The 13,631-nt window shown below is 39.5% G+C and overlaps 1 protein-coding gene across 9 annotated transcripts in view; it reads left to right on the top strand.

Annotated features, from left to right (window-relative positions):
• Positions 1–13,631, top strand: part of LOC111960057 (collagen alpha-1(XXV) chain) — a 394,437-nt gene that overhangs the window by 240,853 nt on the left and 139,953 nt on the right. For 8 of the 9 annotated variants that reach the window (XM_070437770.1, XM_070437776.1, XM_070437777.1 and 5 more), the window contains exons 6-8: positions 7,985–8,056; positions 8,675–8,791; positions 12,192–12,227. In XM_070437770.1, coding sequence (XP_070293871.1) covers positions 7,985–8,056; positions 8,675–8,791; positions 12,192–12,227 — 225 coding nt within the window. Of the gene's footprint in view, positions 1–6,933; positions 6,994–7,984; positions 8,057–8,674; positions 8,792–12,191; positions 12,228–13,631 lie in introns of all 9 variants that reach the window. The other variant, XM_070437769.1, reaches the window with a different exon arrangement.

Below are 13,631 nucleotides of genomic sequence, written 5' to 3'. Positions count from 1 at the left end.
GGTTTGAGATTTTTGAATTTTTCAAAGACCTGATACAGCTTTTTAATGCAATCTAGGACCATAATCATTATGCTTAATTCTATGTAAAAAAAAGAATAAAATGTAAGCATACCTCTTGAGCTGCCTGTATCCTCCTGACTGGTGGTTCTTGTTTTAAAGAAACAAAATATGGTTATCTGCATCTCTGCTAAAATCTGGGTAAAAGATTGAAAGGAATTTGAGTCTTATTTAGTTACTGCTTGCTTTTCTAAAGTCTACCAACCTTGCCAGCGGACATGCCAGCTAAGATAATTAGACAAGCTAGCTACTTGATTGATAGCATGAAATGGCTTATTTGTTGTTAGTTATGAGGGTGGGAGATTGGGAACCTATCTGGGCTAGCTAAAGCCAACTTCATCAAATTGCTAGGTGGTAGTAGTATTATAGAGAAAACATATATATTTTTACTTTCAACGTGGCACAGTCATAGGATGCCACCTTTCCAACAAGTCAGTTCATCAAATGTCTGCCCTGCTAGAGCTGCCCCTGCTAACTGTGCTGTTATTTTGAAGTGGAAATGTCTAGGAGCAACAACGGCTCAGCTGCGAAGTGGTAGGCCACACAAGCGCACAGAATGGGACTGCTGTCCCGGTTGCAACACACTCACTACCGAGTTCCAAACTGCCTCTGGAAGCAACGTCAGAACAAAAACTGTTCGCATAAGAACACTGTGCGCAATGCCAAGCGTCGGCTGGAGTGGTGTTTCCATCCTAGTGATCTTAGGTTTGTGTGTGGTTGCTCAGCAAATGGAAACCCATTTCATGAAGTTTCCAACAAACAGTTATTGTGCTGATGTTGCTTCCAGAGGCAGTTTGAAACTCGGTAGTGAGTGTTGCAACCGAGGACAAATAATGTTAACGCGCTTAAGCACTCGGCAGTCCCGTTCTGTGAGCTTGTGTGGCCTACCATATCCCGGCTGAGACGTTGTTGCTCCTAGACATTTCCACTTCACAATAACAGCACTTACAGTTGACCGGGCAGCTCTAGCAGGGCAGAAATTTGACGAACTAGCATCCTATGACGGTGCCACTTTGAAAGCCACTGAGCTCTTCAGTAAGGCCATTCTACTGCCAATGTTTGTCTATGGAGATTACATTGCTATGTGCTCAATTTCATACAACTGTCAGTAACAGGTATGGCTGAAATAGCCGAATCCACTAATTTGAATGGGTGGTCACATACTTTTGTATATGTAGTGTATGTATTTTTATAGTGTTTTGTAACTTTATAGTGTTTTGTTGCTGTAAATGAGAATTTATTCTCAGTCAACTCACCTGGTAAAAGGGGTCAGAGGGGTCAGGTCAGCTCATAACCACTTACAGTGCCTTGCAAAAGTATTCAGACCTTTTGGATTGTGTTACAAAGTGGGATTAAAATCGATTTAGTCAATAATCTACACAAAATACTCTGTAATGTCAAAGAGTAATACAAAAAATGTAATAACTAAAATGTAAGTATTCAGCTCCCCAAGTTAGAAACACCTTTGACAGCTGTGAGTCGTCTTCTGTAAATCTATAAGAGCTCAAGCTCTGCCAATTTGTTGGGGCTAGACAGCAATTTTAAAGTCTTGCTGTAAAGTGTACGCTGGGAGTCAGGAAGCAAGAACAGGGAGTGCAAATGTAATAATAAATAGAACATAGTACAAAACAAGAAACACGAAAAGCGTACAGACAAGAAACAGAATCAATAACACCTGGGGAAAGAACCAAAGGGCGTGACAGATATAGGGGAGGCAATCAGGAAGGTGATGGAGTCCAGGTGTGTCACATGAAGGGCAGGTGCACATAACGATGGTGGGAGGGACGGTCCCGAAGACCAGGAGCGGGCCGGTCGCTTCTGCTGAGGCGCGGGAACCTGTAGAGCCAGCTGAGGCGCGGAAGCCTGTAGAGCCGGCTGAGACGCGGGAGCCAGACGAGCCAACTGCGGCTTGAGAACCTGTCGAGCCAGCTAAGGCATGGAATCCTGACGAGCCAGCTAAGGCATCCCCGGTTGATTTGGCAGCGACACTTGGACCAGACGTCCCCAACTCCCTGTTGCTTCCCTTTGGAGAGGCGTTATTCTGTAACGTGTACGCTTGGAGTCAGAAAGCAAGTACAGGAAGGGAATTTAATAAATAACGGAACATTGAACAAAACAAGAAACACGAAAAGCACACGGACATGAAACAGAAACAAAGTCAATAACGCCTAGGGAAAGAACCAAAGGGAGTGAGAGATATAGGGGGAGGCAATCAGGAAAGTGATGGAGTCCAGGTGAGTCTCATGAAGCGCAGGTGCGCATAACGATGGTGGCAGGTGTGCGTAATAATGAATAAACTGGCAACATCGAGTGCCGGAGAGGGGGAGCGGGAGTAGACGTGACACTTGCCATATATTTTCAAGCAGATTTATGTCAAAACTGTAACTTGGCCACACAGGAACATTCACTGTCTTCTTGGTAAGCAACTGCAGCATAGATTTGGCCTTGATTTGGCCTTGTAGGTTATTGTCCTGCTGAAAGGTTTTCCTCTAGGATTTTGACAGTGCTTAGAACCATCCCGTTTATTTTTATCCTGAAACACTCCTCAGTATTTGCTGATGTTAATCATACCTATACCATGATGGATACTGGGGAGTGTTTCAGGATCAAAATAAATGGGATGGTTCTAAGCACTGTAGAAATCCTACAGAAAAACCTTCTACAGTCTGTTTTACACCAGACACTGGGAAAGGAAATCACCTTTCAGCAGGAGAGTAACCTACAAAACAAAGCCAAATCTACACTGGAGTTGCTATTTGGATACCGGGGAATCAGTGACTCAGCCCCAGTAATAGGGTCAGTATATAGAGGCCTGCGTCTTGTGACCGTGGCATACGTGTAGGTATGCACAGTAGGACAAAGTCCATGCAAATGTTAGCAGTTAAACCTTGAAATCAGCCGTAGCCTTAACAGGAAGCCATTGTTGGGAGATTAGCAATGGAGTAGTATGATCGATTTTTGGGGTTCTAGTCAAGATTTTTGCAGCCGTATTTAGCACTAACTGAAGTTTATTTAGTGCTTTATCTGGGCAGCCGGAGAGTACAGCATTGCAGTAGTCTAATCTTGAAGTGACAAAAGCATGGATGAACTTTTCTGCATAATTTTTTGACAAAAAGTTTCCGATTTTTGCAATGTTATGAAGATAGAAAAAAGCTTCCGTTGAAATATTCTTGATATGTTCGTCAAAAGAGAGATAAGTGTCCATAGTAATGCCGAGGTCCTTCACAGTTTTATTCGAGATTACTTTACAACCATCAAGATTAATTGTCAGATCAAACAGCAGATATCTTTGTTTCTTGAGACCTAGAACTAGCATCTCTATTTTGTCCAAGTTTAAAAGTAAAACATTTGCCGGCATCCACTTCCTTATGTCTGAAACACAGGCTTCCAGGGTAGGCAATTTTGGGGCTTCACCATGTTTCATAGAAATGTACAGTGTGTTGTCCGCATAGCAGTGAAAGTTGACATTGTGTTTCTGAATGACATCACAAAAAAGTAGAATATTTAGTGAAAACAATAGTGGTCCTAAAATGGAACCTTGAGGAACACCAAAAAGTACCATTGTTTTGTCAGAGGACAAACCATCCACAGAGATGAACTGATATCTTTCCAACAGATACAATCTAAACCAGAAAATAACCTGCCCGTGTAGATCAGTTAGGATTTCCAATCTCTCCAAAAGAATGTGGGGATCAATGGTGTCAAAAGTGGCACTAAGGTCTAAGAGCATAAGGACAGATGCAGAGCCTTGGTCTGATGCTATTAAAAGGTAATTTATCAACTTCACGAGTGCAGTCTCAGTACTATGATGGGGTCTAAAACCATACTGGAGCGTTTCATATTCATTATTTGTCTTCAGGAAGGTAGTGAGTTGCTCCGCAACAGCTATTTTGTTTTAAATTGAGAGGAATGGGAGATTCGATATAGGCCGATTAGTTAAAAAAAAAAAATGGGTCATGATTTGGCTTTTTCAGGAGAGGCTTTATTACTTTCACTTTTAGTGAGTTTGGTACACATCCGGAGGATAGGGAGATGTTTATTATGTTCAACATAGGAGGGCCAAGCACAGGAAGGAGTTTTTTCAGTAGTTTAGTTGGAATAGGATCCAGTAGACAGCTGGAAGATGTTGAGGCTATTTTCGGGAATGTGTCAAGAGATACAGGATTGAAAAACTTGAGTGTCTCCGTTAATCCTAAATCCAGGCAGTGTGCAGACTCAGGACAACTGAGTTTTGGATAAATAATTTGTGGTAATTTGCTTTCTAATGATCATGTTCTTTTCGGCGAAGAAGTTAATGAAGGCCATCCTCATTTGGGGAATGCTGCTTTTTAGTTAGCTTTGCGACAATATAAAAAATACATTTAGGTTTGTTTTTCTTCTCCTCAATCAGGTTGAAAGAGTAGGCTGATCTAGCAGCAGTGAGGGCACTTCGATACTGCACGGTCCTGTCTTTCCAAGCTAGTTGGAAGACTTTCAGGTTGGTGGAAGGCCATTTCCGTTCCAATATGCTTTAGGGCTCTGGTATTTTCTGTATACCAGGGAGCTAATTTCTTGAGACGAATGTTTTTTGCGACTGCATCTAGGGTATTATGCAAGGTTACACTGAGGTCCTGATTTTTGAACTCAGACGCCCTTGGTTGTGAGTGTGGACTCTTTGGTTTGTCCGAGAATTTATAGCATGGCTTTTGAGAATCCTAGGTTGGGGTCTGAGCAGATTATTTGTTCCTATTTCAAACATAATAAAATGGTGGTCCGATTGTCCAGGATTATGAGAAAAAACATTCTGATCCACAATATTTATTCCATGGGACCAAACTAGATCCAGAGTATGACCGTGGCAATGCGTAGGTCCGGAGACATGTTTGTTCAAAAGCCACTGAGTTGATGATGCCTCCGAAAGCCTTTTCGAGTGGTCTGTGGACTTTTCCATGTGAATATTGAAGTCACCAGAAATGTTAATACTATCTGCCATGACTACGAGGTCTGATAGGAATTCAGGGAAATCAGTGAGGAACTCTGTATAAGTAAAAGTGTATAAGTGTAAACAGTATCTATAAAAAGTGATTGATTAGGCTGCATTGATTTCATGACTAGATGCTCAAAAGACAAAAATGCTGTCATTTCTTTCGTTAATTGAAATTTGCTGTCGTAAATCTTATCAACACCTCCACCTTTATGGGATGCGCAAGGGATATGGTCACTAGTCTAACCAAGAGGAGAGGCCTCATTTAACACAGTACATTTCCAGTCAGGCCAATTACATCAAGGTTATAATCAGTGATTAGTTCATTGAATATGACTGCCTTGGAAGTAGAGGGATCTAACATTAAGTAGTCCTATTTTGAGATGTGAGATATTATGAAAGTCTCTTTCAATAATGACAGGAATGGAGGAGGAATTTATTCCAGTGAGATTGCTAAAGCGAACACCGCAATGTTTAGTTTTGCCTGACCTAGATCGAAGCACAGACATGGTCTGAATAGGGAAAGCTGAGCTGACTACACTGACTGTCCTAGTGGCAGACGCCTCTAAACTGGCAGGCTGGCTAACAGCCTGCTGTCTGCACCCATCTCATTGTGGAGCTAATTCTCTCCATATCAGTCATTTTGCTTACTACAACTGCAATCATCCTGCTGTAGGCAAATACATGGTAATGTTACTCTACCAAATATTCAACATCCTATTCAGAGAGAAATACAAAAAGTGATTAGCAAATGGTTGGGAATATCAGTCAACCACCAATGTCATTACCATTGTCACCCATATCCATGAATGCAGCCACAGTACAATGTGGCGAGTGCACTGTCCCACATCTAATGTGAGTGGATTTGATGCATTGAAGAAAATTGCCGTTTTTGGCTGACTCTGAAGTCAGATGATAATTTATTTTCCCACAACAAGGAGACTTGGCTTGAACACACAGACAGTGTCAGTGAGCTTGACAGTGCTAGACTCTGGCCAAGTCAGCAGTGTATAATGAGAGCTTACACAGACCTCTGGCATCTCATTAAAGGTGGGGGATCAATGCTAAGTCCCACTGTCTCCCGGCAAATGTATCGAATCATTCATGATTCTAACATACTCTAGCCCAAGGTGGCAGCACAAGTGAAGCATGTCATATCTTCATTGTTCACTTTTCAAGATTGTATCAGAGCTTTTACGAAGCAAAGCAATTTGGTTTGAATATTCTATTGAATTTCCACAGAAAGTATTTTTTCCCCTTCGATACAAACACTCTTAACAATTTAATGTTTTGCTTTGCTGGCATTCTCAACCTATGTCTAGGTGTGTTACTGATCCAACAGATAAAGAGAAACAAGCCATATTGAACCCTTTGCGTACATTTGGAATCAAGTGATTATATAGGTTACATTTGGATTCCATGATATGGTAAATACAAATAAAATATGGTATAATTAAAATAGGTACGATATGGTAAAATACAAAAGATTTGGTTTGAAAAAAGACCTGGACTTTGTTCATTGACAAATCATTTTGTGTGGCAATTGCATTGACAGGTGTTTGGCACACTTTAAAGACAATCATTAAAGTGAATTGCTTCAAAATAACATTTTATGTTGTTGGCATGTAGTACAATTCCTTACAGTGTAATTAAAATATCCTCAAACTGGTTTTCAGTGTCTTACAGAGATAAATGAAACATTTAAGTCCATTATTACATTTTTTTTAAATATTGGGGAGACAAAACAATTAAAGCCATTCACTTTTTCATGGCCTGTTGAAGTCAATGAAATGTGGAACAGATAGCTTGACTACTCCGCTGTTATGGATGTTTTCATAACTTTGATTGTGTTGTGTCTGGAGCTCTCTATGTTTTGTCTGTGTTGAGCAATCCTGTGCTGTATGTCCTTTTAGGGATTGCTTGGTCTCCCTACACTGGCTGCTTTGCACAGCAATCAGATCCTGACTGTCAAGGTTTGTTGGTGTGGCCTAGCTGCTCAGTCTGACCCCTGGTTGACACACACTGAGAATGAATGCATCACTGTCGAGCCTATACTGCTGGCCCGAATGACAGACCAGGGCCAGGCACAGTAGTTAATCAGGGCCATAATCGTCCACTCAGTGCCACAAAGTCTTTTACCCGAGGGGTTGCTTTTTCATGCAAAATGCCAGGGCCCTGTTGAAATCCAAGGTAGCTTTTTATAACCCAGTAATGTGTAGTTGATTACGACCAGAATTGTAATTTTTCGAACCATGACATGGTCTGGCTAATGTCCATTGATGCTGAATGAATGGAAGGAACTTAGCAAGGAACATTAAACAATAAACCAAAGTGGCAAAATGTTTTTAAATCCCATAACCATGGTTCACTGCAAATCTCTAAATACAAGTTATAATTTCCAGTGGGCTATTTAGTGCTAAATCTACTGTATATCCTGAACTGTATGATTTCCATATTTCAATCACACAAGTTCAACTCCAATATATTTAGGTATTTCTAGTAATGGATCATTTGAGATAATACCAATGGACAGCGCCAGAGATACTTGCCCAACTTAAAAAACACAGTGTAAAAAATTGACCTTCAGAAGGTCAACCATGCATCTCTCTGTGTGTGCACCTCCGGGGGTCTGGCTTGGCACTGAGCACTACTGTGATGATGTCAGTGCCTCCACAGAGGAGAAGTCCCCATTTTTCCAGGATCTGCGAACCCAGCATCCCTAAGGTGGTAATTATGTGCTCTGGCTCCAAAATTAAGTCCAGACTTCCAAAGCCACTGTGGTGGAAAAGTGTGGATTTCTCCCCATTTATGAAGGTGCTTAGTTGGGTCTTGTGACGCAACGTCTAATCAAATCTATTTTTTGCCCTTTGACTCCTTCCTCTTTTTCTTCTGGGACCTCATCCTCCTCCAACCTCACTTACCTCTGAACTTCAACTTCTTGACCTCACACACCTGCTCGCTCAGATGGTCTTCCCTAAGATCAATCATGGCTTTCTTTCTGCTGACCAGCAGCTCATAAAGCGGCGGCTTATTAAGGTAGTGGCTGTCCTTGCTCGTCTTTATCGTTCCTCCGAAGGGGTTTATCACCTGACAACTTCTCCTTGTTCATTCCTCAGTTTGCATGCCATCCTTTAGTTGGACCTATCAGAAACACGCTGCTGCCCATTCTGTCATCTTAGAGGAAATTCTAGAAGCATACATTTAGTAATGATCTTCATACATTGCCACTTGTAACTAAAGAATGAATTTGCAGAATGTTTTAGATTCATCTTAATGAAAATCTGACACTTACTATTGATGTTTGTCAAAGCTTAGTGTAGACAAATTTGTTAATTAAACTGGGAAATTATATTTGGGAATACTCCAAGTAGCAATTATTTTAAACAACATTTCAGATATAGACCAGTTAGAAAATGTTACTAAATTAATTAATTAATTTCTAAACTCCTACTCCAGTGTTATTAACTTAACATCTGAGACACTAAAGTAAGAGTTGTAAACTTCCCTTCATGTTCCCTATGAAGGTTTTCCATGCCCAATGGATTACTAATTTCACTATTAGTTCTAATGATTGCTCTACTAATGTCTTCATTATTTATCTAAAAGTTTGAAGCCATTTAATATAATGATTTGACTTGTTGCATTGCTCTACAGGGAGATCAGGGTTCGGCAGGTCCACCAGGGCCTCCTGGACCCCCAGGTCCCCCTGGCCCCCGAGGGCCACCAGGGGACACAGGCAAGGATGGGCCCCGGGGAGTGCCAGGTCTGCCGGTGAGTACAGTATTGTATGTTTGTATGGGTACAGTACAGTCCTTGGCCTGGGAAATGGCACAAAGGGGAAACCCCTTTAATGAATGTAACACAAACGAAATTGCTTCTGATTGCCCGTATATCAGAGGAAAGTGGAAGATGCATTTTTAAAACAAAATTATGAATGCAAAACAATAAGCCGTCTTTTTATTAACAACTTCATGTTCCTAAACGGGCTTTCTACAGTCACTGACATGTTTTATTCAATGGGCATCGCACATAATGAGTACAAATCTTTCACAGAACCTGGACAAAAAATTATCCAATATAAATGTTGATTGTTTTGCTGCTCCAAAAGTTGATATTTTAATAAAACATTGGTGATAGGCTACTGATTAGGCTACTGTGCTCTTCCGCTGGCAAAAGCGATGCCATAACCACTTGCCTTGCCACTAAGATCAGCTTTTGGTTGGTCTTAAATATGAAATTGACATGTAAAGGGATAGTTCACCAAAATTACAGACTTACATTTTGTTTTCCTTACCCTGTAAGCAGTCTATGGTCAAGGTATGACAGTAATCCATGCTTTGGTTTAGTTTCCCTGGCACTGTTACCAAATAATAATATTTTAGCATTTGTTGCACAAATCCCATTCAAGTCATGTGACCGAAATTAGCATTTTTCACGCGCTGCCGCATAATTCTGTAGCACGTCATTTAATTCTCAGCCATATTTTCTGTTACTGCAAGTTATTGCTAGTTTGACCACCAGAGGGCATCTTTGAGAAGCATTTGATAGTATTCGGTACTGGCATTACTGGGAATTTAAAACCTTTTTTGTAATAACATAGTATATGGGATTGATTTTAAGAAATTTGGCTTAATTAATTTGATTAATATTATGGTGTTTCTATTCAGAGAAAAACAAAATACGAAACCCTTAGGGTTTCCATTAGGATGGATTGGAAAATATGGCGATGTACAACATGACGGTCGGGAGTAGGCTACAGGATTGGAGGATTCTAAATTGTTTGCCTTTAACTTTTTTCCAATATTTCTGTAAATCAGGAATATTTATTCCCATAGTAATTCATTATGGATCCATAACTAAATCAACATCTGCATTTTTAAAGAGTATTTTTTATCATTATTTTATTATCGAAATGTGTTTATTTGTTTATTAGGCTACTGTGCAGTCTACAATACATACTGTAGTAAACATGGGAAAGTGCCTAATTCCTTACATAAAGGAGAGCAGGCCATGTCTGTACTACAGAATGCGGGGCACCCGGGAGACTGGGGTTCAAATCCTCATTGGGGAGGAAGAAGTAGGCTGTCCTTGTAAATAGGAATGTGTTCTTAACTGATTCCATATGTGTTATTTCATAGTTGTGATGTTTTCAATATTATTCTACAATGTAGAAAATAGTAAAATATAGAAAAATCCTCGAATGAGTAGCTGTGTCCAAACCTTTGACTGGTACTTGCTTAATTAATTTGATTAATATTATGGTGTTTCTATTCCATGAAAAACAAAAAAACCTTCCAAAATAAAACATGCCAGTGTTTCTTGACCGCATCTCCCACTTTTCGCTAGTTCAAAGTATATATAGTTGTGAACATTACAGATAGTTTTTTAGCTATAGTGGATATTTTTTTGTAGCAGTTCATCTCGTGTTTTCCCCAATGCCAAATTAAGAACTTTATCCACACATTGGATGAATAGCCTCTTTTTAGAAACCTATTGCGCATCTCGGCTGCTTTTTATAGATAGTACTGAAAATGAGGGGGGGGGGGTTCACACCTAGCTCGGCTATTAGACAATTCTTTAGTAAAGGTTGAATAGTCTATTGTTCAGCTAATAGCCCATCCTGCTATGCTGGTGAAAAACGAATAATCATACTTTTTCCCCTTTCCACGTTGAGGATCCTATTTGATAGTGTTTTTAGCCACAATCAGCTCCAACCCCAATTAATACATTTGGGCACAGTTGATAGCGTGCTGGACTTCGGGCTAGAATGTTGAGGGTTCGAAACCTGCTCCCTGCTTGCTACAATGAATGAGTTTGATACACCTGGTATTGGATATGGCTGAACAAAACTTGCTAAATATCGATTTTCGTAAATTAGCTTTATGGCAAAAAAATATGCACAATCGTTTGTCTCTACATGAACTAACATATTCCTCTCAATTGTACATTTTTTGCTTGACTCATTATGACGTTATAACTACATACATTTGCTTCCCCGTAATGTTTTGTCAGCCATCTTTGCTGAAGTCACCAGGGACGGGTGGCCCGCGTCAAATTCGTCATTGGAACCACTCGATATGATTGGTCATATAAAAACCTTGGGACCCAAATGCATAATGGGTGCTCTAACTACCCCTTGTGGTGGTCTGGAGCAATGAAGGCGTGACGCTGGGTACCTCTAAGTCCCGCGGTGTAAGCTCGCAACTTTTAAAGGAGGATCCACTGTAATATCGGTCCCATGACTGGAATGAGATTTGCGCCACAAATGCCAATTCATTAACTAACTCCATAGATATGTACCATAAAACCTGATAAAGTACCATTTCAGATTGGCCTTTGGTTGGTCTATAGCGCCCCATAAAGATTAATGGTGAAGATACATTTTACCTGCATGTATGTTTTAGGTAATGGCTTCCCCTGTGTTGGGTCTACATGGCCAAAGCCATATGGCCTTTGTTTATTGCCTTTATGATCGCAACAATTATGAAAACCATCAGAAATCGAGAAGTTGTGATATTTTTACATTCAGTGGTGTTTTAAATATAAAGTTATATTTTACACAAAAAAGTTATGTAAGTGTTACCTGAAGTCTACTGATTCCAATGATATATATACTATGATATTATATACTTCGTCACTTTTAAGAACTTTTACAAATGACAGAATATGTCTAAATAAAGATGTTTAGCTGTAGTGCCATTGCAGATTTAACCTATTACACTCTAGGGCACCAGTTTTCCACAATGGCCAACAACCAGCTACATAGGGCCGAATCGGACAGGTGTCGCATGGCCGTACCTACATAAAGCCCAGAACTGCACCAATACAGAGCTATTAATTTGAATCAATTGCTATTCACAGTAGAGTACACTAGATGCAAAAGGATGAATGGACACCTAATTCAGATGTGGATTGTTTATTTTTATCTAGAAACTGTATCATTGATAAACTGATGAATTTGCCTCTGTATTGAACACTAACATCGATCTGCATAACCCACATTTCAAATCCAAATCTTCATAACCAAATGTCTTATTAAAAAATATAAATAATTGAATATTCCAAATCCAATCCAATTATTTACCACCAACTGTAATTTCAAGTCATTGAAGTAGAACAAATCTCTCCATTTATCTGTGTTTTACTAATTGGGCATTTTATATTTATACAGGGAGATCCCGGGACCCCAGGAGAGCTAGGACTAATGGTAAGTAGGTCATTATGTTATGACATCCACTTCTTCCAATGCTGGTTTACCCAATACCTCAATACCTTGTGTTGTGCTTATTTAGAGTTAGCCTACATTGAACTGATTCTGTGAAATAGTTCCGGAGATGCAAAAAGTATTACTATTGCCACAGCGTTTTTGTGCCTAATTGTTAAATAATGATGTTGAGGTTATATTTAAGTTTCTGTTTCCAAAATAATAATATCAAATATTGCCATGTTGAGGATCTAGTTGACGGAGTAGCAGTGTTGATTCCTTCAGGAAATTATACCAAGACCACATGTTGCCCCTTGGGAAAATTATGCCTTTTCACGTTTTCTGTGCTAAAATGGTTTGCCAGTTAGATTCATATACCCAGCATTGTGGCGTATTTTAAGCTTATTTTAATAGACTTTTCTCTCTCACAATTTTTGTTTTGTTTAAGTACAAATGCAACCACTTAACTTCTTATGGCTGAGATCCCGTTAACGGGATCGATTTGACAACAGCCAGTGAAAGTGCAGGGCGCCAAATTCAAACAAAATAAATCTCATAATTCCTCAAACATACAAGTATTTTACACCATTTTAAAGATAAACTTGTTGTTAATCCCACCACAGTGTCCGATTTCAAAAAGGCTTTACGACGAAAGCACACCAAACGATTATGTTAGGTCAGTACCTTGTCACAGAAAAACACAGTCATTTTTCCAGCCAAAGAGAGGAGTCACAAAAAGCAGAAATAGAGATAAAATGAATCACTAACCTTTGATGATCTTCATCAGATGACACTCATAGGACTTCATGTTACACAATACATGTATGTTTTGTTCGATAAAGTTCATATTTATATCCAAAAATCTCAGTTTACATTGACGCGTTATGTTCAGTAATGTTTTGCTTCCAAAACATCCGGTGATTTTACAGAGAGCCACATCAATTTACAGAAATACTCATCATAAATGTTGATGAAAATACAAGTGTTATGCATGGAACTTTAGATAAACTTCTTCTTAATGCAACCGCTGTGTCAGATTTGAAAAAAGCTTTTCCGAAAAAGCACACCATGCAATAATCTGAGTACAGAGCTCAGACACAAAAACAAGCCATACAGATATCCGCCATGTTGTGGAGTCAGTAAAAGTCAGAAATAGCATTATAAATATTCACTTACCTTTGATGATCTTCATCAGAATGCACTCCCAGGAATCTCAGTTCCACAATAAATGTTTGTTTTGTTCGATAAAGTCCATAATTTATGTCCAAATGCCTCCTTTTTGTTCGCGCCTTGAGTTCACAAATCCAAATTCACGACGCGCAGGTCAGACAAAACGTCAAAAAATTCCATTACAGTTCATAGAAACATGTCAAACGATGTATAGAATCAATCTTTAGGATGTTTTTA

Source organism: Salvelinus sp. IW2-2015, linkage group LG37 (genome assembly GCF_002910315.2).
Source record: "Salvelinus sp. IW2-2015 linkage group LG37, ASM291031v2, whole genome shotgun sequence".
Taxonomy (NCBI): domain Eukaryota; kingdom Metazoa; phylum Chordata; class Actinopteri; order Salmoniformes; family Salmonidae; genus Salvelinus; species Salvelinus sp. IW2-2015.
Note: the sequence above shows the minus strand (reverse complement) of the source record. Positions and strands in the feature narration are given on the sequence as shown.